The sequence below is a fragment of the Aspergillus tubingensis genome, assembly GCF_013340325.1.
Source record: "Aspergillus tubingensis WU-2223L DNA, scaffold_3, whole genome shotgun sequence".
Classification (NCBI taxonomy): domain Eukaryota; kingdom Fungi; phylum Ascomycota; class Eurotiomycetes; order Eurotiales; family Aspergillaceae; genus Aspergillus; species Aspergillus tubingensis.
The window spans coordinates 1464324-1488573 of NW_023336277.1; the positions used below are offsets into that span (position 1 = coordinate 1464324).

A 24250-nucleotide genomic window follows, 5' to 3' on the forward strand; every position below is an offset into this window, starting at 1 on the left:
TGCAGTTCGGCAATTGCCAAATACCCGACACTTTTATATTGCACTAAACCTAATTTCGGGTGCACTTGCCCCACGCCACTCAAAATTCTTAATGCATACTAGTCACAGCATCTGAGGTTAACTAAGTGATGTAGCGAAAATTAGGATCATCATCTCCAGCTTCCGTCACATCGATAGCATGTTCCTCATTGACGCGACCATGTACCCGGTTCCGTCGAGCATTTTCGAGCCTGAGTTTGCAGTGTAGCACGGCGCCAAGAACCACCACTAAGCCCGTCAAGCCTGCGCCCGCAGCACACCCACGCGTATAGTTGGGTGCATCAGTGGCCGGAAATAAAGAGCTGCTGACGAAGCTCGAGCACTGCCCGAATATCGCTAAAACTGCCATCCCGGCTCCTCGTTTACTGTCGCCACCCTGGTTATTCAGTAACCAGGTTATGTTAATCGCGAGAGACGGGAACACTCCACATGTTGCTAACCAGATACCTGCATACCGTACCCCGTCTGCGCTAGCATCGTGAACACAGGCTAGCATCAAATAGCCAACCAAGCCTATTGACGAAAATCCTACCACTACTAAGCCTCGGTTACCCAATCGGTCCGACAGGAAGGCGGCTGCCAGGCAGCAAACAAAAGATCCCAGATAGGGAGGGGCTGTGAGGCCCTGAGCGTGGACGGAGACGTAGCCCATATCTTCAATGAGAGTGGGCAGGAAGTTGGACAGACCCGCAAACGAATAATTGCAACAGAAATGTATGATCATGTGCACATAGTTCTTATAGTCCAGGAGACCACTCCATATCTGCTTCCAATGCACGCGGTCTTTTGCGGTGCGGTCTTGTGTTGTCAGGCGCCCAACTGCATCTGCTTGTTGCTGCTCATTCAAGAACCGAGCCGACCCGGGGCTATCCGGGAGGAAGAAAAACACAACAATGGAGATTAGCACGGTAGGTGCCCCTTCTGCATTCAAAGATTATCTTCAAAAATTCTTATGGATGCTCTGGAGAGACAAACGAGACTCACCAATCAGAAAGAGATACTGCCATGGCTCAAGTCCATTCCGAATTTGAGTAATGCCATATGCCAGTGCAGAGGCAAAGCAGTTCGCGATCGGAGACATTCCTAGAAGTACCGACACGCGGAGCCCCAGCTCATGTCGTTGGTAGAACAGAGAGAGGAAATAAGGTGCCCCAGCACCGAAACTGGCTTCGAACACACCCAACAGGCACCGACACACAATAAGCTCACCAAGGTTGTGGACTGCTCCGCTACACATGGCAGCAGCACCCGAGCTGTATTCAGACAATGTTTTAATTTATATTGTATGACCTTGATACGATTACAGGGACTACTCACCAAATGCACAAAACTGCCACATAATAATGCGCGGGAAATAGTCTCCACAGAAGGTTTGTCCACTCAAAGACAGTATAGCACAGATAGAAGCTGTTCAGAACCCAGGACCAGTCTGAGTCATCGAGGTGCAAACTCTCTTGGAGTCCAGCAATTTTTGCGTTGCCGATGTTGCCTTCGGAAAGAAATTAGCCATGTGAGGACATTCATTGAGACATGGTACACTCACCGCGGTCCAAGTATGACAAAATGTACAAGATGCAAAGGAGCGGCAATAGACGCCGGTCAAACTTTCGGGAACTGAGCTTCACTCAATTTATATCACATGAAATGAATAGCTTACCTTCTGAACGATTGACCTTTGTCGTTCTAGACTGACGTGAACCCGTTGAAGCGAATTGTCCATGCAATCTGGATCTACCCCCTCAATGTGCTGACAATCTGGATCATCGATAGGCTTAAAGACTTGACTCATACTGTGTGAAGTTATGCCTTGAAGATAGGAATGATTGATTGTAGTTCCTCAACCGCAAAATCCATGTTGCGCTGAATGGCCCTTTTTATAGGACCACAGTGCTATATTCCAATGTAGAAAGAGAGCCTACATGGCCTTCCCCGCAATCTGGAGCCAACCAGGGGAATAGATCGCATTTCCCCACGGGGTTCATGTATCAAAACATGAAAATGATACTTCTATTCTCTACTGCCGACAGCGCGGAGCGGGGTCGCGGATGTTGCCAAATACCCGACACTTGAAATATCCGCGGGCGAATTGAGGGCCTCATAAAACGTCAAGTGAGCGCCCACGTTGTCCCAAGCCCAATTGTCTTGCAACTGAAGTATTTTGGCCTACTCTATAAACGCTAAACCCAATCCTGACCATGTCTACCAGCGAAGTGCCTTACCCTTTCCAGTTCGACTCCCTGCGGACTCACGAACCAGGTATTGGACCCCAGAATGGCATCACGCAGGATGTGACTGTCAAACTGCCAAACGTGCGCGGCAAAATCCCATCGCTTCAGGCATCTCGTCTCCGTACGATGATGCTCGAGGCACATGGAGACCCAAACAAGATCCTTGCGCACGCATGCTCCTACGACGGTCTTTCCTCTCGCCTGGTCGAGGAGGCCGGGTTTCCCATGGTCTTCCTTGCCGGGTACGCGGTTTCCAGCTCCTACGGCCTCCCCGATACGGGGTACATTGCTATGGCTGAGATGTGCGACAAGATTCGTGATGCCGTCCGGCAGGTGTCAGTTCCTGTTATGGCGGATGGCGACACGGGGTATGGCAGTCCATTGAACGTCAAGCGGACAGTGGAGAGCTTTGCTGCTGCTGGTGCGGCTGGCGTTATGATTGAAGATCAGCAATGGCCTAAGAGTATGCCTGATATTCTCTTTCTATTCTTGTATGACATACTAACCCTTTTAGGATGCGGCCACACGAAAGGCAAAAGCGTCGTGTCGCGCGAGGAAGCCTTTGCTCGGATCAAAGCCGCCTGTGACGCGCGAAATCAGGGTCTAGATATATTTATTCTGGCACGGACGGATGCTCTCATCCACGGGTGGGACGAAGCTATGTCCCGAGCAAACGAGTTCCGCCGTCTCGGTGTCGATGCAGTCTTTGTTGAAGCTTTGCCGGACCGCGAGGCCATGACACGCTGCGTGCAAGAAGTGGGCATTCCGACATTCGCAAATATTATTGAAGGCGGTAAGACCGAAAACCTATCAGCAAAGGACCTCGCGGAATTGGGGTTCTGCGCTGTGGCGTATCCGTGGACGTTGGTCGCTGCGCATTTGCGGGGACTCCGCGAAGCCCTTGATGGGTTGAAGCGGAGCATGACGGTTGGAGCGCCGCCTATGATACTGACATATGACCAAGTTTGTGAAGGTGTTGGGTTTAATAAGTACTGGGTGAGTGCTATGGTTCATACTTTTCGCTTTCAGTAACTTCTGCTAAATGGTAATGCTCACAGGAATTGGAGGAGAGATATAAGTACGAGTGAGGATGGGAGACGAAATTTGGTAGTGATAAGATCATATATCAGGTCAAGATGCATAAGTGTAGTTATCTTTCTTCTAAACTTCAAGCAATACTGGTGGTGGGTTCTGGGCTAATTCCTTGTGAAATGTGTTCTGAACTACATATCCCATAAATGGAGTAGTACTTATATATCGATTTTATGAAGTCTAGCGGCTGGTCTTATTTTGGGTATGAGTGGGGTTATTTCGGGTATTTGAGATACATGTGCAGGCTATGAATCTCTTTTAACTTTCACCTTCTGGGGGTCGGAGTATCTAACATACAAGTTCATAGAAGCTGGACATACTACCTTACCCTAACCTAATATTGGGCTATCAGTACACGATGCAAGATGGCTAGGGATTTAGAAATACTATGATCAAAACGCAACTGTCCAATGACGAACGCCAGAAATCCCACATTACTGTGGCTGTGTAGATTGAGCCCGGTTGCTATAGTAGCAGAGTATTGATTGCACTGGTATATTCAGGCAACTATAGTCTAGTCATGAAAACTCTTTTACGGTTTATCCTAACATTCCAATACTGCAAATGCTGCTATAGTAATATTTGCGAATCTTCGGGAATTTAGGTGACTAACAAGGCCCGAATAGCGGTCATAGCACGGCTTTCGCGGCCAACGTTGTGAAGTATGCGAGGGTACTTGTCACTGAAGATGATAGTCACGAGATATCCTTTGTTAATCACCTCTCTTTCATTGTATCCTCATCTGTTCGATTCTCACACGCCACGATAATATATATCATGATGCTTCCATTCCACTCAAAGAACCCATAATAGGAATTGGACAGTACTATTACCTTCTTCTCCAAGGCGACAGGGCGTATCTCGTTGGGTCTACTCGGATCAGTCATGATATCGAAGAATGCCCAACAAACATCCATTTAATCGCATTAAGGGACAGAGCTAAACTTCGAAATATCCAGTTCTACTAGGTGGGGACGGAACTTGGAGGCCCACGATAATACTCGTCAGCCGGACCTAGTATTTCCAGGTTCGGAATATGAAGGACATACTTTGGTGGCTGCCCTTACGTTTACTCTTCTAGTACTCGGAAGCAGACTTTAGCCGAAGCTTTCCCAAGATTATGACATCTCGATTTGCAGTCCCCCCTATTAAGTGGTTTTGCGACAGGGCATATCACTGTATATAAAATGACCTAGGTAAACAGCCTGTGGCAAATAGTATCCACGTCCCCGCTGTGTTTGAGGCCTTCATCTCTAGTGCGAAGTGTATAGCGACTCCAATTATCGACGGGTAATTGGTAATAGCCGCGCAAAAGCAGTCACGCAGGTACCCTATATACCTTTCTGCCAAATGCTGCTGCTTCTGGGCAAAAGTGACGCAAGCTGTGATGCCGATTGATTGATCAACCCCAATGTCTAATATCTTGGCGTCGATTGGGCCAGAGGGCCGTGGGGGGGATCGGAATGCGCAGATCCCGATTACTCATCAACCCTTTCTTCTCGGCAGTCTCGAGTTACAAATTCCCGCATAGGGCTTGAACCGAGTACTGAGCTCTATGAAATGCCACTGCGCGTAAGAAGTATTTTAAGTTGTTCAGCATCGAAAATATGACATTAGTATATCTCATATAAGGTGACTTCTCAGGTGGTATCACTGTTTTCTACATCCAAACTACTATCATCACTTAATACTTCTTCGCCTGACCGTGGGTACGTCCGTGACTGGAAACTTCGTCACCCCTGCAGATCGGCTCTTTGTATGCCTTGGCTTTGACTTGGCATCAAATCAATTTCTATCAGAAATTTTGCCCAGTAGCTGGAGTAGCCAACAACAAGAACTGGAGCTTTATCCACCTCATTATGGCGCAATTCATGGACGCGTGTGCTGCAGTAACAATATGCCACAGGAGGGGTTCAATAGGCACCGAGACATAGCAACCAGCCCTGAGCGAGCCCAGCTTTTAGATTGCTCAAGATGAGGATTTGACTGGTGGATGTATTTGGGTCCAAACATCGAAACATGAGTGTGGGACGGGATGACGTTCGCTTTTAGACCTAGATGGTTCCATTGTCGCCGATGTTGGAGTTGGAGTTGGAGTTGGAGTAAAAATGACCTATAAAGACCATGAGCTCCTAGGTAGTATCGAGCCGATCAATTGCAGCTTAGAATTCATTCTTCAATTGCTAGCTTCACTCCTTCCAGACACCTGTCAAGATGGTTCATATTTCTTTTCCTTTGATCATCAGCGTCGCCGTGCTGGCGTCTCTGGGACTTGGTCATCCGGGACACGATGTCAAGCATGAAGCTGCTGAACGGGCGGCGTTCCTCAAGCGTGCACCTGTGCAGTCACGCAGCCTCGCTCAATGTGCTTCCACCCTCAAGGCTCGTGGAGTTGAAGATAGTAATGTCGCTCGGCGTGCGAATGCCCTTCAGCACTTGCGTCAGGAGAGGAGACTGTCCAGTAAGTATTGAGCTAGAAGGGACATTTCCTTCCCTTAATTGATACCACTTTCTCCACACCCAGTACAGTCCCAACTAATAGGTTAGGCCCCCAATACATCAAGGCTCGTGATCTGGACTCAGTCCTCGCCACTGATCACCATTCCAACTTGACCGGTGTCAACCCATCAACTGACCCAAGTGTCATCTTCGCATCCGGCGGCACCTGCATCGTCCAGCCCGAGGTGACTCAGGGTCCTTACTGTATGTCTTTTGCGCTATTCCTTCGACTGGAACAAGAACCCTTACAATGCACGCTGCAGACATCGCCGGAGAGCTCATCCGCCGCAACGTGGCCGAGGACCAGGCCGGTGTGCCGTTGTTCATGGATATCCAGCTTATTGACACTAATACCTGCGAGCCTTTGCCTAACATCTACACGGACATCTGGCATTGCAACGCAACCGTATGAGCCTCCCCAATATCACTGTTAATCTCAGTTTGAGCCTGAGCCTCTAACCTCTACCCCACTTTACGGGAAACAGGGTGTCTACTCCGGTGTAGTCGAGAGCGGCAACGGAAACGCCAATGACCAAGGTAACATCAACACGACCTTCCTGCGCGGCGTCCAGCCCAGTGGAGACGACGGAGTCGTACGTTTCGAGTCGATCTTCCCCGGGCATTATTCTGGCCGAGCGGTTCACATTCACGGTACGTACACCTGTACCCCTCCCCAATCGTTATCTTTCCATTTACCTCTTGGCTCTTTTGGAAGGCTTCCAAACTAATAAACGTTAAATGCATAGTCGTAACCCACCCCGCCAACGAAACCAAAATCCTTCCCAACGGCACCATAGCCGGCATGTACGACAGCCACTCGTCGCATGTGGGCCAGATCTTCTTCGACCAGGACCTAATTACCGAGGTCGAGAAGACGAGTCCCTACTCGACCAATACCCAGAGTCTGACTGAGAATGCCGACGATGACATTCTGCAAATGGAGGCAGACACGACTGACCCGTTCATGGAGTATGTTCTTCTCGGTGACAGTGTCTCGGACGGTATCTTCGCTTGGATCTCGATCGGAGTGAATGTCAAGCGTGATGACTCGCTGTCTCCTGAGGGGTACTGGACTGAGGATGGAGGTGAGGTCAATGATGATTTTGAGATGAGCATGGCTGGTATGGGAGACATTGCTGCGGCACTTTCGAGCACGAGTGCATCTGCTGCTGCTACGGGTTCTGCTTAGTGTTTAGCGATGGTTGTCTAAAGATTGAAATGGCGGACTTGCTCTTAGCCATTGGGGTTAGCGACGGAGATGAAGGGGGATATCCGAAAATTCTACGTTATACAGGATAAAAATGTACAATTGATAGGCAGTACGGTACTGTCAAAATATAACGGTATACTTGCACGGTTTCATCAATTTCTGAGGATTAATAACCTAAACGTGGGTATTGTTCGATCTTTACAAGTAAAAGCGAAGAGAATACCTAGTCTCTCTGTTACCGAATTAAGATCAATGACTATTGCCTTAGGTCATCCAAAAAGTCTTGTGTAGAATAACATTTAGTCAAGCTGTGCGTCATACTAGCACATATCAGGAAAGGCAGATAGATGACCGTTTTTCAAACATTATCAGATCGAATGACGCCTTTCAGTTAAGCATTCCCGCTAGGAGAATTTCGACGAGAAGATTGGCGAGTCCAAGCTTTATCAGGCCAATCACTTTTTCCCAAGTCTCTTGCTGTTGATATCGTCATGGAGTAGTAGCAACCTTCTGCATTCTCATACCTCGCCCAACTACTAAATTTTGCAGAGCGGGTTGAGCGATTCTTCTCCCACCCCATAAATCCTGAGCCACCTTCATGAAAGATTTGCCGAGCAAAATCCACTATGTTCCTGTGTGGACAGATGGTGATAGATCGCAAGCTCTTCAAAGGACATCCGGGTACAGTGTAGATCTCATAAAAATTGTACAGGCACAGTCTCTGGTGCGTATCATCGAACAAAAGATCAGTCCTGATTCTGACCCTAAACGAAGGGTTTGCGTTGAACACGCAGGAATGCTGGAAATCTTTATACGGCTTTTGGGTGGGAGGAACGCTACTGGACTTTCCATTGCTGACAGGAACGAACCTTTTTTCCTTTTTGCATAGCCGTATCAAGTCCAGTTTATCAACGAATGTGATTCTGGTACACGGGCAAATGTCAACTTCGCCAGCATATGGCATACAGCGTATACTGCCTTTTAGAACGGAACATCCAGAGCAACATTTCGATTGCTTCGTATGCGTTTCCTTAAAATCGCGTAGAGACCGCCAGGTAAAAGCTGGGTGGAGAACTTGACAGTCACTGCAGTATCTCCAACGATCGCTCTCGAGTCGAAGTAGCAACTGTACTCTGGGTTGTTGTTCAATCTTGGCAAATATGTCCTTTCGTTTTCCGACGGGGAGAAGCTGATAAAGCTGGGTTTTCTGCTCCTCAAGATAGGACTTGAGACACCATAGTATATATTTGCTGCTTAGTCCGAAACAGATCTGATCTGGGGCGGAGAGGAATTTGAATATGTTTTCCACCAGTCTCGGAGGCAGGGCACTAAATGAGAATCTCAGGCTGTGATTCAAATGGAGCTTTGTCAACATAGATTGCATTGAGTTGAAAGGCCTCCTGGTTTGAGGCTTTGGGGCCATGTCGAAATCTGATAACTTTTCGGACATATTCCTCGGGCAGCCGTCGGATAGGCGCGATATTTCTTTTTGGGTCTAGCGGTTAGAACGTGGAAGATAGCTGGAAGAGAGGGTGAATGCTGAACTTTCAAAGCAATAAAGGGAGGTGAAGTTATTCTATTTGTAAGTCATCACAAGATACATGGAACGTCTGTCGACATCATGTCGTAGGTGATGAAATAGATGCGCAAGCACCGGATCAGCTTTCCGCCTGTGGACGTCACCTAGCTCTAACTTCGGGGCCACTGGCTAAACAAAACAATTCGGTAGCCTTCAATTCCGTCAGTCTTGCACAATATTTGGGCTTAGAGGAATGGAAGAACGCAAGCCGACGTGGAGGCCCACATGTGAACATCCAGCGTCGATTCGGGCAGCGAAAGGTAATATCCCAGTCTTTTATTTCACTTTCATGATGATGAATAGAAATCTAGATCTGTATCAGCCCATTCATCCCATGATATTTCTCAACCATGTCACGCAGTAATTCAAGAGTTGATTCAGCTAGGCGTACATGGCGACTTTATGGAACTTCATCTGGGTAAATTATAAGTACTTTATCATAGTAATTTGTCGCTGGAATGACATATGCTGCGTACAGAAATAATCTAGTACATACGACCACAGGGTGTGGAAAATAGGGCTTCCCGTCCGCTCAGCCGTACTCAAGCCACACGCCGGGAGGTTAGTAGTTGGGTGGGTGACCACCAGCGAATCCCTTCTGTTGTATGTTTTATTCTTATTTTTGAACTTTCACAATGCTCTGATTGCTATCAGTAATCAGGTCTGAACACTTTTCGATTTTACATATGCCCAAAGTGATAGCCGCTCTTGTAGAGACTTCAAAATCCGTAACGACTTCGCGGGCGCTCCCATAATTTCCGACTTGGCGCCGGCGATGCATGGTGAGAACAGAAATTAATCCCTCTTAGCCGTCCAGATATCCACTTTCGAGGATCTCGCGCACCGTAAGGCGAGCATTTGGATCTGGGTGTAGAACCTCCACCAAAAATTGGATATCCTCATGCGAAATGCCCTTCTCTACCATGGTGTTTGCCCACATGTATGCCGTTTCTGGTTGTGGGATAGGCAGGATCCGGGCGCATTGTTCGTCTTCAGCATAGAATGGCAGCGATGACAAGTCAAAGTCAACTGCGAGCTGATCGCGAATGGCATCTCGCTTCTCTGTCATAGTTCCAGTTCGGATTGAATCATACATTCCAGGTGATATGAAGTCCACCTGGGCCTGGAACAATTGGGCTAACTGTAGGTGATATCGTCAGAGAGAGCAACGCGAGGAAGACATCCGAAAGAGAATTCACTAACTATTATCCCCCAGGACCAAACATCCGTGCTCGAACTCCAAGGTCTCCCGAAGTGGACCTCGGGACTTCGATATGTGAGGGAGGTGATCTCTCTGGTAGATGGTTTGCTAACTATTAAATATGTGAGATTTGCTGGTTAAGGATAGAGGGAGAAGGAATGACCCATACCAGAACCGCAATCTGCCAGTCTAACGATCACATCACGGAAATTCTCATTGGGCTTGGAAGAATCAAACCCTCCCAGTACAACGTTCTCCATCTTCAAATCTAGGACATGCTTAGTTTTGTAACCAATTCTGGGAATTTATCTGACATTCAGTCTTACCCGTATAAACGAGGCCTTTCATATGGACCGTAAAAATACCAAGGAGTACCCCCTTCATAATCCACTTGATTTCCTTCGTAGTGAACGGCCGGGCATTTCGAGCATCCCAGAGCGAGTCTGTGAATGCTTCAAGGACCAACATTGGTCCAGCAGGCTCCGACTCAGGAACGTAATCCACGAGTCTGCGAATCATAGAATCCTGTGCAAACAATATTTGCATCTCTAATTCATGCCTGAATGCAGCGAGAGCAGTGGTGGACCATGGACTGTCGTTGTTGTCTCCAGGCGGCCTTTTAATAACGTACTCAGCATCAGGTCTAGAATCGTCTATCGCTAACCACACGTTGGAGGTGTTGCCGCGTGCTGGTGTTCCGAGAGGTCGGACAAGTCGGTATCGCGTACCTCTTTCGCCTTGGCAGATCAGCCCTGCGGATACGGCAGTAGATAGTGCAGCGGAGATGAACTTCGGACGATAAACATTGGAAAAGCCTGACGATGTTACACGCCAGGGACAACGTAAGAAACGCGGACATGATGGCTTCATTTTAACATGTGTGTGCATGTGTGCGCGTGTGTTTACAGAATGTCAGCCCCTGCAGCCGACCGCGCCCTACTGTGCCTGCCTTCCGTATGCATTAACCACCCACTTTTAGTCTAGCCGCAAAGTAACTCTACGATGAGCTTTGCTTCCGCAACATCAGGTGTCACCTTCTCTGGCTGAGGCTGGACTATACATAAGTACTCGAATGTCGTCTCATTCGAACAAAGCGAATTAGTACATTTCAACGTTCTCCGAGGCCACGAGGCTCGCCGTGGTTAAGTCGACCCTCCCAGCTAGGAAATATCTGCGACATCCTGACACGCACGCATTTCTGCCTAGGCTGTCTGAGCCAACTTCTGACCGTATGCCTTTTCCCATGGAGTAACAGCCTACCAGTATGGTCAGATAGAAAGTCCCATTGACCAACATAGTCTACTGCAGAGGCCAGCTACACCATTCCAGGGGCCAAGTCTTGGGTTCCCGAGTTGACGGCCAAATTGACTCGAAGATCTCGCCATCTTCGGGGCTTATTACAGCTTCATGATCACGACTGGGCCTGAACCGGTTTTCCAACTGCGGTTTACCATATCTGGGCCACTCGACCTGCCACGCCCCCGCCAATCCCTTGATCATCTCCCCTGCACTAACTGGTAGACGGTTGCGCATGTCCGTGCTCATCCAGGGCTCGAACTTGCCAAGGTGCGGATGTAAGCGGAGCAGCTGCAAAGAGCGACCCTGTTGGCCCATTAGGATGCGATTGAAAATTGCCTTGACCAGCGATTCATCAATGGCCGAGTTGATCATGCAGTCCCGGATGGTCCATTTGGAGATCTGGCCGAAGCGGTATGGGAAGAGTTCTTGTTCGTACGCCGTCAGCTCCCGCGGCAGAGACGGCGTCCCGTCGGCCTTGCTTGCTGCCACGCAATTGAGGACAAGATCCAACGTCTGTAAGACCGGGAACTTCGCCAGAGCGTCGTATGTTTGCGCCTCGATCGGGTGGCCTCGGTATCGCTGCACGCAGATACACAGCGTCTGCAGAGCAGGGCACAGGCTGCAATGTGGGCAATGACGGCTGGAGGGAACGTGGGAGCACTCTGCTTTCTAAGTGGGCGTGGACGCGCCTCGTCGATTCGTTGAAACTGTGACCGCTTGTAGTACAACTTCAGCTCGGTCAGAGTGGGGCCGTGTCGTTTCAGAATAGCGGTGGGAAGTATCGCTGGGTTATATCTTCCCACAAGATAGAGGTAATTCAATGGTGGGAGTGAGCGAAACATCCTCTTGACTGCCCTTGGCCAGCATGGAGAGTCTTTTGGTTGGTCAAGTCTAAGCGTTAACCGCTTTAATGCCCGGAAAGGCTGCAGCTCAGTGATGGCCGTCAAGGCAGTCATTTCCTCGATGGTACCCGCCGCCCACTCGGTGAGATATGCCAGATCAGTAATCCGGGACCACCTTTGCAGCTGTGCCGCAGTCATTTTCGTGATCAAGGGTAGCGAAAGCGTCTCTAGCTTCGCACGCGGAGTCTCGATGATTTCGCCCTCTGACAGCTGGGACGGGGACCAACTTGTAGATTCTAAGATTATCCAGTCCAAGGGTTTGACACTAATTTGCAGCGATAAATACTTTATCTGCCGTGCTTGATGGAGAAGGTCCCACAGAGCACGATCAGGATCCTCTTTAAAGGTTGTCATATGTCTTTCATCATGGCATATGACTGTGACCGCATGTAGCACGGGAGAACGAAGCCATTCGGACCAATAGAGAATCCACCTCGGAGAAAACCGACTAAGCGTGAATATAGACACACGACAGGATGGATGCACCTCCGCGACGACATCCAGAAGCTTAGCATAACGTGCGAAAGCCAGGATGCTCAGCTGCTGCAGACAGGGCAACCGCTTCACCAGGGCAATGGTCGGGGTCCAATCACCTACAAATTCACACAGTAGTGAAACATCGATATCTTCAGGGAGGGTTTGTTCCAGAAAATCGCCTATGCTTTCGTCCGGGACCGGTAGGTTAGTGGAGTAGCTTCTAGCAAGGAGTGTTAATTTCTTAACATGCGGTAAGATGCGGCTGACGTCTAGAAGTTGGAGAATGCGATCCTGAGGCTCAAGGGATCGTAGCGGTAGTGTAATATTCTTATAGAGAATGGGCGCGACGATCTGACTCCACTGACGGTTGACCTGTGATAAGGCTCGCATAGCTTCCCGCGACACGTTGCTCACCTAGACGCCAAGTTAGGAAATTCCAAAGAGAGGGTAGTAGCAGTCTTACCGCACCTGCCACATGTAGCTTCAGCTCTGGTGGCAAACGATCCATGGCTCATAGTTGAGGTGGGCCAAATTGATGAAGGGGACAGCACGACGATGAGGGATATAAATGTGAGTCACACGAACCAATGGCGTGGCATTATTATTCGCCTCTCCACTTCATCGTAAGCACTAATTTTCAAGCAATCTGTTTCCCACTTAGTCTAATGCGCTGAATGGCTGACTCCGGCTAGTCTGTAGAGCCGGTTGGTCGAAAGAACATGTTCGTCAAATAAATCATTTCTGTAGCCACACTCATCCTATATGGGCAAACCATTTACTAAGCAGCGATATTGCACTTTCAAAGGCAGACAATCCCATGGTGAGTGAGGACAACATCACGCTTACAACAACTGGGTGGGTCTAAGAAGGAAAAAGGAAAAGAGAAGAAGTTGCAATAATATTATCAGAGAGCCCCTGAGTACAGCAGTGTCACCAAGCACACACAGATCCCTGTCAAGTCATCACAAGTACATCGAGATATGATTAGTCGCTATGGGCACGACTTCAGTGATAGAGGCTGCAATATATTATCAGTTGATCGCATGGTTCACTATACCATTCAAGGAACCCGCCAATTCCAGATTCAAAGGCTACTGTGGCTAAATTTCACAATCAGTCATAAAACGAAGATAAGGGGGAGATAGAGGAACGCTCTTTGCAGTGTGATACTGACTACAGTTATCCAATCATTGCAAAGTATTATCCCCGTGGCTTGGATGTTTAACTCCGACGATACGGTATCACCATATTCTTTCACTTCTAGATACAACGCTAACCCTTTAAAAATGATTCTTTGTCCAGCTCAAAAATCTTTTTTTTTTTTTACATTCCATTTCAGGGGCCAGGACCTACTCATGCGGCCCTACAGAGTACAGACCCCTTCCTGGGCCAGGAGGAGCTCCATGTGGGTCCCGGAGGAGCTCCGAGATACTATAAGCGCGGGTATTCTGCTATCTGGCTCTTGATAATGCACCACTGGCCACTCTGACTTCTCCCTGAGAGAAAATAGTAGATTGCTATCCCAGATATACGATATCAAGATACATACCGACACGCACTAGTAATCAGCCCATCCCAAAAAATGTCCGCAAACGACATCCGAGGTCGACTAGCCCTAGTCACTGGCGCTTCAGGAGGGTCAGTTTTCTCCCATAACTTCCATGGAACTTTGCCCTTGATTAGCCCCCAGATTGAAGCACTAGGACTAACAAACTCCTAAATTCAGTATCGGTTCCGCCTGCGCCCACAAACTCGCCGAAAATGGCGCCCACCTAGCCCTCACATACTCCACCAATGTCGCCGCGATACAATCTCTCCACAGAGATCTGCAAACCCGCCATCCCGATCTCCGCATCTCCATCCACCAAGTCGACCTCCGCTCCGCTACCGACATCACCTCATTATTCGACCAAATAATCGCCCAACATGATGGCCACAGCCCTGACATTCTCATCTCCAACGCCGGGACCGGCAAGCGAATTACAAATATCTGGGACATCGATCTATCGGACTTCGACGACATGATCACCACTAATCTCCGCGCCTCGTTCATCCTAGTCAAAGGCGTGGTCGAGCACATGAAGGCACAGCGCTGGGGACGCATTGTTTTCATGTCGTCGATTGCGGCGTATGGTGGTGGGATTAATGGGTGTCGTGAGTTGCACCCACTTTTCTATATAATATACGCGCATAAGAAAAGAGTATATTACTAATTATTTAAAATTGATATTTAGATTACGCAGCCTCCAAAAGCGGCCTCACCGGCATGATGAAGAACCTATCTACCAGATTGGCTGAGTATAATATCAGTGTGAATGATGTCGCTCCTGCTATGATTGGGGACACGGGAATGATTCCGAATGCTGCGGCAGTGCCGGAGGTGGTGAAGGGGATTCCGCTGGGGAGGTTGGGGACGCCGGAGGAGACAGCTAATGTGGTTTTGATGCTAGTTACGACCGGGTATATGACGGGACAGAGTCTTTTGTTGGCGGGTGGGTTGAGGTGATAATTTTGATCTTCCTGTATGAGTTGGTAGCTAGGATATATCCTCATGCTATAGAGTTGATGATTGTGACTCTTAGCTGTTTCTAATGCTGTACAACCTCGTTTCCTGATTGGAGTAGGCTCGGGAGGATCGATGGTGCGCGGATACGGTCGATTGAATTTATGACGAAGAGTGATAAAGTCCCGACTTAAAGAAATCCTGGGGGTGACAGCGCGGAGGAGTGTAAGAGTGGTGTATTAAATCGCAGATACATCCCTCGCTATCGGTTCTAGGGCAATAGCAAAGATAGTTGCTTACTGTTACCATCCAAGGCTCTGTAATCGTAACTAAGTGAAAGACAGAATGAAATAATGAAACTAAGAATAAAATACTTTGCGTACAGTCATTCTACATCTCAGCCACGACTCAATCTGCTGACCCATCAAACAGGCAAAACAACCTTGACCCCCATGTACTCTCGCTGATGCATAATCTTTCCATCAATAAGCACCTGGTCAGCTCCAAGTCGATTGCGCACAGTATCCGTTGGGTCTGTGACAGTGGCAATCTGGATCTCGCGCCATTCACGGTTCGTTGGGACCAATTGGCCCTGCGATGTGAGTCGTCGGAACTCTTTGTAGACACCTTGTTCCTCAACACATCCTTCCCGTTGGATAAGAGGGGAGTCTAGCAGTTATCAGCACACACTTGATTCTTCCGGCATTTCAAATTCAGGCACACTTACCATATGCAGGCGCCATTCTCAAATCACCAACCGAACTGTTGAACAGCACCAAGGACAGCCGCTCTTCATTCAACTGATCCACAGGTGGCTTATACACGCGGTGCCGAGTCGCCTTAAAATGTCCTCCCGACACAATCTCCAAAGTATCCCCGATGTTAATGACCAGCGCACCGGGCTTGTATGGCACATAGTACCATTGTTCATCACGGCCCCAGATCTGAAGACAGGAAATGGGAACGGAGAATAATAGCGTGGTCAAGCCAAAGTCAGTGTGTCCGTGCATGCGGAGACCCTTTGATGCCTCTTCAGTTTGCTTCTGCACTGGTCGGAATAGGGCATGTCGGAAGTAGCCTTCTCCGGTTGGGCTGCCATGAGACTGGACGTTGTTCCAGAGGTAATCGTCGGGTAGCTCAAGAACACGGGAGAAGAGGGTAAGGAGGCGTCGGTTGACGGACTGCGTCAGGTAGTTGCAGAAAGCCTCGATCTCATCCATGAATGGATGCAGGCATGTGGGGACTCGGTTAATGTCCTCCCAATCCTGCTTGTACCAGTTAAATTGCTCGATTCCGTCGGCGGGCCCACGGTTGCGCTATATGTTGAGGTTAGTTCCTATAGCATTCGAGAAGGCTGGGGGTGGTGTCTTACCTTGAACCCGTACGGGTGCTTGTATCCAGACCAGAGACCTGTATCGGGGTGGAACAGGAGGCGCTCTTTGTCTTCCTCGCTGATGTTGTTGTAAAGATACTGTGCAAGGGCGAATTGGCGATGGAGCTGCAGACAAGACCTATGAGTAAGTGTACCATTGTCACTACTGAGGGCTTCCACCTACCTGCTCCAAGGAAACGCCGTAGTTCTCAAGGAAGAGGAAACCATCATCACGGATGGCGATCTTGACCTGTTGGATCAGATGATCTACTACTGCTGGGTCCTCTGAGTCGAGCAGCGAAAGATCAATTGACTTGAGCTGAGCAAAATTGTGTTTCTCCTTCGTTACCGGAGGGGGAACCCATTCTGGCACAGATGGCTTCCCGGGCAGGTCAGCTGAAGGAGGGTTGAATGGAGCTGTGGGCGCCATGATGGAACAAGGAAGATTGATATTGTTTGATCAGTGATATGCAGTGACTGTGATATGGCTATTTGCTATCTCTTCTACTCCGAATTGAAGTCTGATTATATACACGTCTAGATTGAGACTATCTCGGCGTCCACCATGCCCAGATTATCCAAGCCATGTGATACAGTTCAGGGGAGCTCATCTGGCAGAGGAGCCCACGGGATGCGTACAGTACTGCCTCCGGAGCAGTAACGGATGAAGCAATGGCATGATGGATGCTTATCGATCTCGCGTTCTTCCTCCCAACCAAGCCTCCTCCCTCGATGGCGTCGCTATCTTAGCGTGTCCGATAGGGTTGCTCTCGGATCGCCGAAGGTGGTTAGTTCGTGCCGATCAACCCAGCTAGTTAGGTATAGCTGTGATAACGATAAGGGAGGAGCTCCTCCCACGGCATCCGCAGTGCAGGCTTGGCATCGCCATCCACGAGACATGTCGCAACAATTGGACTAGCAGAAAAAGCCATTTAAAGGGGAGTTCAATGACATTGGCATCCCCAATTCAGATCACAAGCTCTAATCTCAGAGTATCGAAGATTACCACATCCAAAGTCATCCAATCAATATGTCGCGCCAACTTATCTCGAGCGAGAAGTTCCCTCCCAAGCCTCACAACTGTGAGTAGCTCCCCCAACTTGTTTGTTACCAGTTAAGGGCACTGGCTAACTTGTATTTGCAGGCCCCGCAGTCAAAGTTCCCGGACTTGTTTTTTGTGCCGGTCAAACTGCCACTGGAGAGATTAAGCAAGCCACAGTAAGCATGCCCTCACTCAGCGTCTCCCTGGTATAAGATCCAGTTTTCTAACCAGCTCAACAGCGAACTGTACTCCAAAACCTCAAGGAGGTGCTCGAGCTATCCGGGTCGTCGCTCGAGCAAGTAGTCAAGTACAATGTCTACCTGGCAGACATGAAGGACTTTGCTGCCATGAACGAGGTGTATATCGATTTTCTGCCCAAGCCAATGCCTTCTCGGTCGTGTCTGCAGGCAGTTCCTCCGGGCGATGGAACGGTTATTGAGATTGAATGTATCGCGCAGGCGTGAGTCATTGGGTTGGTATTAGCGGGTTGTCAATGCACAAAAATAAATTCTCATAACATATTAAATAGAAACTTTTGACTCTGCCAACCACATTACTCACTAGTGAATTTTCATACTTTAGCCCTCCTTGCGTACATGCCTGTGCTGCGCTGAGTTATAATGTCTAGCACTAGGAATTATTTCAATAGTTCCAGTCGTGCTGTGTAATTGAGTATACACAGCCGATGATTATGTAGAAGCTAGCTCGCAAGTCAGCTGGTCATCACACTTCTGTCAGGTGATTGCGTGATTGGTCTTCCCCCTCCTTCTCTTCTTCCCTCTCCCTCTCTTGCTTCACTATATCCCTTCGTCTGTTTTTCCTACCACTTCATTATCAGCTCACTGAATTTCGTCAATTCTATCTCTATTCGGTCATGGATATAAGCTATACATGTCATTAGCCATGCTACAGCAGAAAAGTCTTCGATACGAGGCAATGCTCTCATTCTTCTAGTTCAGCTAAATGATAATGTTTTCTATTCTATATAATCCACTCTGTTCATGACCTTGCTACCTCAAACTCTGCCATATACCAATTCTGAATCGCTTTGGTGTCGCCTGTGATAGCGACCGTGTCATATGTCTTTCTAGCCTCCTTTGCCAAACTTCCATTGTTAACCATTCTCCCTGCCCACTTGCCGTGCTTCCTCGCCGCCGCAACAATCTTCTCAACTGCAGCAACAAACTCCGGCTCATCTCCCCGTGCAGGCACGTATCCGAGGAGAGACTGTGCCAAGTCATTGGGACCGATGAAGACAAGATCCACACCCGGAACGGCGCAGATTGCGTCGACATTCTCCACACCAGCACGGGTCTCAATTTGAATCATGGTAATGATGGTCTCATTGGCAGACTTCATATACTCGGGGGTAGTCAGACCATGGCCAATGGCAGGGAAGGCGGACCCTTGCCCCCGCAGTCCCTGTGGCGGGAATTTGGCAGATGCCACCACTTGTTGTGCCTCTTCGACGGTGTTTATTTGGGGAACCATGATGCCGTGGGCACCCGTATCGAGCGCACGTTTGACAATGTCATGAGTGGGACCGCGAATGCGGATTATTGGGGATACACCCAGGGAGGATATGGCTGCGACAGAGTTGTGCATGGCGTCGTCGGAGATATGACCATGCTCGCAATCAATGATGATACCGTCAACCCCGGTCAGGGCGACAATCTGAGCCATGCGCACGGAAGGGAGGGCCATGAAAGTCATCAACGGGTATTCTCCGGCTTTGATCTTGTTCAGAAGCCGCAGCCGAGGGTTGGAGATCTCGGTTGTAAGAGGAGTGGGGTAGGTCTTCGTGTAAGTCATCGTGTCGGTGGTATCAGGAGAATTCTGTGATAGGCAATGATGACTCTTACTGGACTCGCCGACATTGTCAGTTAAGTAGTTGGTCTGCTACAAGGATGTCGGTCGTGTTCAAGAGAATTCGTTCATGCGGGGAGTTGAACGGGAGGAGTGTTTAGCGCTCCGGGAGGAGCTCCGCCGATCCATCTCAACTCCTCTTCCTCCTCCACTCCTCCAGCAAAGGCTTGTCACACATGGACTGAACTGTGTTCATGTGGAGGATAAAAGATAAGGTTAGTGCGCTCCTCCCTCCTTATCTACCCGGCGCTTGATTGCCAGCGAATCAGTGACTCACCACGGTTCGTAACACACTCCACATCAATAGCCGGTCGGCATTACCCAGATGTCATGGATAGCACCGGCCTGTCCAATCAGAATAACATGATATACACCTTTGACGCTCCTTAATATCTTGGCCAGTCTCCCCTGGGGCAACAGCTCCCAGGTCCTTTCTAAGCCTCCACTCCTGCTGTCATGGATAAAACAATGGATCTCAAGAAACGCCCCTCGTCCATCAAGTCGGAGGGCAATATTTCCTCTGCAGAAGGGCAGGTCAATGATGTTGTCAGTGATGCGTATGAGCGCATGCCAGAGTCCCTACGCAGTCTTAGCGAAGATGAGCGCCGCCGCCTCAATCGGAGAATCGTCCGCAAGGTGGACCTCATGGTTCTGCCTACGGTTGGCCTCTTGTATATCCTGAATTACATCGATCGTCAGAACCTTGCTTCGGCCAAGCTGCAGGGCATCATGGAAGATCTCCACATGTCAACCGACCAATTTGCCACGGCTGTCTCAATTCTCTTCGTTGGATATCTGCCCTTCCAAATCCCCAGCAACCTCCTCATCACCAGAATCGCCCGACCGGGCATGTACATCTGCCTTGCGGTCACCATCTGGGGCTGCATCTCAGCTGCAACCGCAGCTGTTCATAGCTACGGCCAACTACTCGCCGTGCGCGCCATCCTCGGTATCGCCGAAGCCGTCTTCTTCCCCGGAGCAATCTACTACCTCTCAGCCTGGTACACCAAAGCGGAGCTTGGCAAGCGCATCGCCGGTCTCTACATCGCCCAACAAGTCGGCAACGCCTTCGGAGGGCTCTTCGCCGCAGCCATCCTCCAACTAGACGGTGTCCACAACATCGCCGGCTGGCAATGGCTCTTCATCATCGAGGGCAGCGCCACCGTCGGCATCGGCATAATCTGCGCTTTAATCATGCCCGGGTTTCCACACAACAGTCGCATCCTCTCCCCAATCGAGCGAGACCTAGCCATATGGCGCATCGAATCCGAAGCCGGAGCCGCGGAAGGCTCCGAAAACGAACCCATCCTTCGCGGATTCCTGAAAGCCCTCTCCGACCCCAAACTCGTCCTGATGATCTTCTGCAACATGCTCTCCCAATGCCAAGGCTCCATCGCAAACTACTTTCCCACCTTAGTCGGCTCCCTCGGATTCTCCTCTAATACCATCAGCCTCCTCCTCACCGCACCGCCCTACGTCCTTGCGGGCATAGTCTACTACGGCCTCATGTTCTACTCCGATCGCTACAACACCATCTACCCACTCATCATGGCCTGCATTTCCATCTCCGTCGTCATGTACATCATCCTCATGTCCACCCTCAACATCGGCGCTCGGTACTTTGCAATGATGATCCTCCCGTTTGCGTCTGTCGGTCCGCAGCTTCTCCTCTACAAAACTATCAACCTGCATATGGCCCGTCCGGTGTCTAAACGCGCTGCCGCCTCCGCACTGGTGAATTCTATCGGCTGTACGTCGAACATATGGGCGTCGTATTTATATTACGATGGTCCGCATTTCTATGCTGCCTTTGGAACGCTCATGGGTTCGGGCTTCCTCCTGGCTGCTACGGTCACGGTGTATCGGTGGCTGGTCCGTCGCGAGAACAGATACCTAGATTCAGGCGACCCAGATCTGATCGGCAAGGTCGTCAAGGGAGGAGTTACAGAGGAGATGGTGCAGCTGCGGTGGCGATACGAGATGTATTGATAGATAGGAAGGTATACTCTTGTGTTAATCAGACAAACAAGTAGTCACTGGTAGTTACATTCATACATACACGTTCTCATATCTAGCTATAGAAAAACACTAATCCAACCCACCCAAACACCCCATCACCAACCTCCCAATAACCCACCTCTCCCTCCAACCAAACACCCTCCTCGCCCAACGCACCGCCCCTTCCACATCCCCATCCCCAACCCCCACCACTCCCATTGCCCCAGGCACACCCCCTCTCACCAACTGCCACGCGACCAAAAACGCTTTATAGGCATACAACGTCACCCACGGCGCCTCGCCCTGCACATTCCCCTCCTCCTCTAAATATACCAGAAACCAATCCACATGGGACTGGAACGCCTTGGCCGTCTCCGCTTCACAGAGGAACTCACACGCCGAGGGCGCCAACTCCGTCGCTTGCTGGAGCATCGTATCGATACTGGCTTTGACGATGCCGCCTGTGTGGCTAGGTGACCACATCTGTAGCTCGATCATGGCGGTTTGCCAGGTTGCGGTGGCGTGGGTGGTGGATTTGGGGGATATAGTTGATGGGGAGGGTGAGGTGGATGATGGGGAGAGTAATACACCTAGAGATAGGAGCGATGAGCGAAGAGCTGAGAACCGCTCCATGCTTAGCATGCCGGTCATGGTGGACCAGCCGGAGATTTCGCGCGCGCTGGAAATGAGGAAGTGGGTGATGTTGATGGCGCCGTAGGGGTCGAACGGGGGGATGGTGGATGGAGATGAAGATGTAGATGTAGAGGTTATGTCTGTGGGTGATGGGGAGGAGAGGAAGTGGCGGACCGCGTCGTCGTAGCGCATCGAAGTAGCATGATGCTGTTGTTGGGAGACGAGTTGGAGGTGGGCCCATTGTGCAGCGGAGGGAGCGGTCCAGTGGTTTTCTGGACAGGGAAGGTCGTGTTTGACTTCGAGGTGGGAGATGGCGCGGGGGATAGAGAGGAGTTGGTACCACAGGGCGTCGATTTGATGTACGGCGAAGAGGGTTCGTTTGTGGGATTCAGCTTTGATGAATTCTTTCCAGAGGGAGTCGAGGTCCGAGGTGTGGGCGGATTCGGTAGGTATCGGGTGCATTAGGCCGGTGGAGCGCGCGAGGGATATCATTGTCGCATGCATTTGGAGGCCTTGTGTTGAGTCGGAGCCGCAGAGGTACATCATGGCGCAGATCTGAAGGAGGAGGTAGGTTTGGATTAGGGGGAGATGGTCAGTGGTGCTGGTTGTGTGAGGGTCGTCGGTGGAGGAGAGGAGGGAGCGCGCGAGGAGGTAGCAGCGGGTGGATAGGCTGGTTCCTGTGTTGGAGCGGGCATCGCATTCCGGGTCTTCGCCGTATTGATATGCCAGGGAGAGCATGGCGAGGAGGAGATGGGAGGGTATGGCGCTCGGATCGAAGGTTGGGTGGTGGAGGAAGGGGAGGAAATGTGACACATGCGTGAAGAAGAGGTTGCAGCCTTCGCGGATTTGTGAGGCAGATGGAAACCACTTGCTTTGAGGCAGGGTACTCTCGGGCGCGATAGGGATGATAGAGAAGTCTTTTGAAAAGCTGAGATCGCTCAGGTCAATGTCCGGAGGAGGCTGTGAAGTGGAAATCGCTTGCGGCTGGTTGTCGAACTGGTCTGTTGCTTGGGTAAATGATGTTTCGCGTAACAGGCTACGTTCCAGTTCTAACGCGTCTAGCAAAACAGACTCGTCCATTGATATATGTTGCGTCCGGTTAACTGGAGCAGGCTGGATACGATCGCTGTTCTCTATGGGTGATCCGCTGGACGCAGTGCTAGTTCCTCCTGCATCATCTGCATACTGCACTTGCGATGGCTCAGACGTCCATGCAGGCGTATCCAGCTCCAGCCCATCAACATCCTGTAGCTGCCCACGGTGCTGGCCAGAGTTCTGAGGCCGAAAGGAACACTCGTCCCTTTGTTTTGGCCTCTTCGTCGTTCGTCGCTGCTCGTGCTCGGCATGCTTCCGCTTCATATGCCGATGGCGCAAATCCGGACGCGAAAAGGTTGCCTGGCACAAGTCACATGGCAATGAAACCTCCTTTCTGGAACGGGAATGAAGAGCTGCATGTCGTTTGAGATTCTCATGTCGAGTGAACCGGCGCATACAAACCAGACATTGGAATGGCTGGTAGGAAGTCATGGCTGCGTTGGTGTGGATGACAGCCGCCATGAGGAGAAGCTGGAGAGGAGGAAGAAGCAAAGAGGGGAACGGCACGACGGAGCAAATGAGAAAATCCGGGGCGCATAGTCTTACCCCACCCCCGCAATTTGTCTAGTCGATCCTTCGGTTCGCAGATGACAGGTGGCTGACTGCCCTTGGCACGTTTGGACAGTGTGACAGTTGGATGGCATTCGGCTATGAGAGGAAGATGCTGCTCACATATACTCCGATTTCTGGACCAGGAAAGAGGGGAAAGAGAAAAGAATACTGGGGGAAGCTAGTCTTATCAATGACGGGCAGATCGGCTATTGACTCTTATCTGATATCGTCCGTCTTCCCCAGATAACGATCTTTATCTGGTGGTCTCTGATTGGTCAGTGCTCCCCCTATCAAGGGACTGCCATGTGGCCTCGAAATTCCTCTGGCTAAACCTCCGGTATTAGATGTGGTAATAGCGTAGGCTTGCTGCTTTCGAAGCTAGAGATTATCAGATATAGTAGGAATTTTTTATCATTGATCACCAGACTGCCGTTTATTCTGGTGAACCCGCACTATAACTCCGAATATATATTCAGGGTGTGACATGGCCATAAAGTGACCTCCTACAGTTTTTCAATCCCAATAGTAACATGAAAGAAGATGCTTACACCGTGCTTGTCTCAGTTTCACTAAAAGTAACTACAAAGCCCGTGAACTGAACGGCTTGAATTCCCACTGGTGCAAGCACTGACCGAAGCATGCAGGCAAGATGAATAGCATGAC

At 49.9% G+C, this 24250-nt stretch overlaps 11 protein-coding genes and 1 non-coding gene across 12 annotated transcripts; 6 read left to right on the plus strand and 6 right to left on the minus strand.

Moving 5' to 3' along the window:
- Positions 1-121: 121 nt before the first annotated feature.
- On the minus strand, positions 122-1828 carry AtWU_01680 (putative MFS transporter; the record flags this gene model as incomplete). Its single annotated transcript, XM_035496794.1, has 5 exons — positions 122-960; positions 1024-1292; positions 1357-1528; positions 1583-1643; positions 1697-1828. 5 exons carry the CDS (start codon positions 1826-1828, stop codon positions 122-124), a joined length of 1473 nt encoding a protein of 490 aa, XP_035352687.1.
- Positions 1829-2234: 406 nt separating this feature from the next.
- On the plus strand, positions 2235-3355 carry AtWU_01681 (isocitrate lyase/PEP mutase family protein; the record flags this gene model as incomplete). The annotated part of the gene is made up of 3 exons (XM_035496795.1): positions 2235-2730; positions 2782-3263; positions 3326-3355. 3 exons carry the CDS (start codon positions 2235-2237, stop codon positions 3353-3355), a joined length of 1008 nt encoding a protein of 335 aa, XP_035352688.1.
- A 2218-nt stretch (positions 3356-5573) lies between these two features.
- On the plus strand, positions 5574-7047 carry AtWU_01682 (intradiol ring-cleavage dioxygenase; the record flags this gene model as incomplete). The annotated part of the gene is made up of 5 exons (XM_035496796.1): positions 5574-5820; positions 5907-6062; positions 6122-6264; positions 6344-6509; positions 6605-7047. 5 exons carry the CDS (start codon positions 5574-5576, stop codon positions 7045-7047), a joined length of 1155 nt encoding a protein of 384 aa, XP_035352689.1.
- Positions 7048-9141: 2094 nt separating this feature from the next.
- On the plus strand, positions 9142-9257 carry AtWU_r19. Its single transcript, XR_004775198.1, has one exon. It is a non-coding gene; the product is annotated as a 5S ribosomal RNA (ribosomal RNA).
- A 195-nt stretch (positions 9258-9452) lies between these two features.
- On the minus strand, positions 9453-10718 carry AtWU_01683 (kinase-like protein; the record flags this gene model as incomplete). The annotated part of the gene is made up of 4 exons (XM_035496797.1): positions 9453-9788; positions 9851-9960; positions 10018-10116; positions 10175-10718. 4 exons carry the CDS (start codon positions 10716-10718, stop codon positions 9453-9455), a joined length of 1089 nt encoding a protein of 362 aa, XP_035352690.1.
- A 429-nt stretch (positions 10719-11147) lies between these two features.
- On the minus strand, positions 11148-13034 carry AtWU_01684 (amino acid permease family protein; the record flags this gene model as incomplete). Its single annotated transcript, XM_035496798.1, has 3 exons — positions 11148-11660; positions 11741-12940; positions 12990-13034. The coding sequence occupies 3 exons, from the start codon at positions 13032-13034 to the stop codon at positions 11148-11150; spliced, it is 1758 nt and encodes a 585-aa protein (XP_035352691.1).
- Positions 13035-14108: 1074 nt separating this feature from the next.
- Positions 14109-15032, plus strand: AtWU_01685 (SDR family NAD(P)-dependent oxidoreductase; the record flags this gene model as incomplete). The annotated part of the gene is made up of 3 exons (XM_035496799.1): positions 14109-14164; positions 14253-14680; positions 14761-15032. 3 exons carry the CDS (start codon positions 14109-14111, stop codon positions 15030-15032), a joined length of 756 nt encoding a protein of 251 aa, XP_035352692.1.
- Positions 15033-15453: 421 nt separating this feature from the next.
- Positions 15454-16831, minus strand: AtWU_01686 (gibberellin 3-beta hydroxylase; the record flags this gene model as incomplete). The annotated part of the gene is made up of 4 exons (XM_035496800.1): positions 15454-15698; positions 15757-16345; positions 16402-16527; positions 16586-16831. 4 exons carry the CDS (start codon positions 16829-16831, stop codon positions 15454-15456), a joined length of 1206 nt encoding a protein of 401 aa, XP_035352693.1.
- A 600-nt stretch (positions 16832-17431) lies between these two features.
- AtWU_01687 (RidA family protein) lies at positions 17432-17907 on the plus strand (the record flags this gene model as incomplete). Its single annotated transcript, XM_035496801.1, has 3 exons — positions 17432-17483; positions 17546-17619; positions 17683-17907. The coding sequence occupies 3 exons, from the start codon at positions 17432-17434 to the stop codon at positions 17905-17907; spliced, it is 351 nt and encodes a 116-aa protein (XP_035352694.1).
- A 535-nt stretch (positions 17908-18442) lies between these two features.
- Positions 18443-19255, minus strand: AtWU_01688 (HpcH/HpaI aldolase family protein; the record flags this gene model as incomplete). Its single annotated transcript, XM_035496802.1, has 1 exon — positions 18443-19255. One exon carries the CDS (start codon positions 19253-19255, stop codon positions 18443-18445), a length of 813 nt encoding a protein of 270 aa, XP_035352695.1.
- A 510-nt stretch (positions 19256-19765) lies between these two features.
- AtWU_01689 (pantothenate transporter) lies at positions 19766-21298 on the plus strand (the record flags this gene model as incomplete). The annotated part of the gene is made up of 1 exon (XM_035496803.1): positions 19766-21298. One exon carries the CDS (start codon positions 19766-19768, stop codon positions 21296-21298), a length of 1533 nt encoding a protein of 510 aa, XP_035352696.1.
- Positions 21299-21397: 99 nt separating this feature from the next.
- Positions 21398-23497, minus strand: AtWU_01690 (early growth response protein 1; the record flags this gene model as incomplete). The annotated part of the gene is made up of 1 exon (XM_035496804.1): positions 21398-23497. One exon carries the CDS (start codon positions 23495-23497, stop codon positions 21398-21400), a length of 2100 nt encoding a protein of 699 aa, XP_035352697.1.
- Positions 23498-24250: the final 753 nt, after the last annotated feature.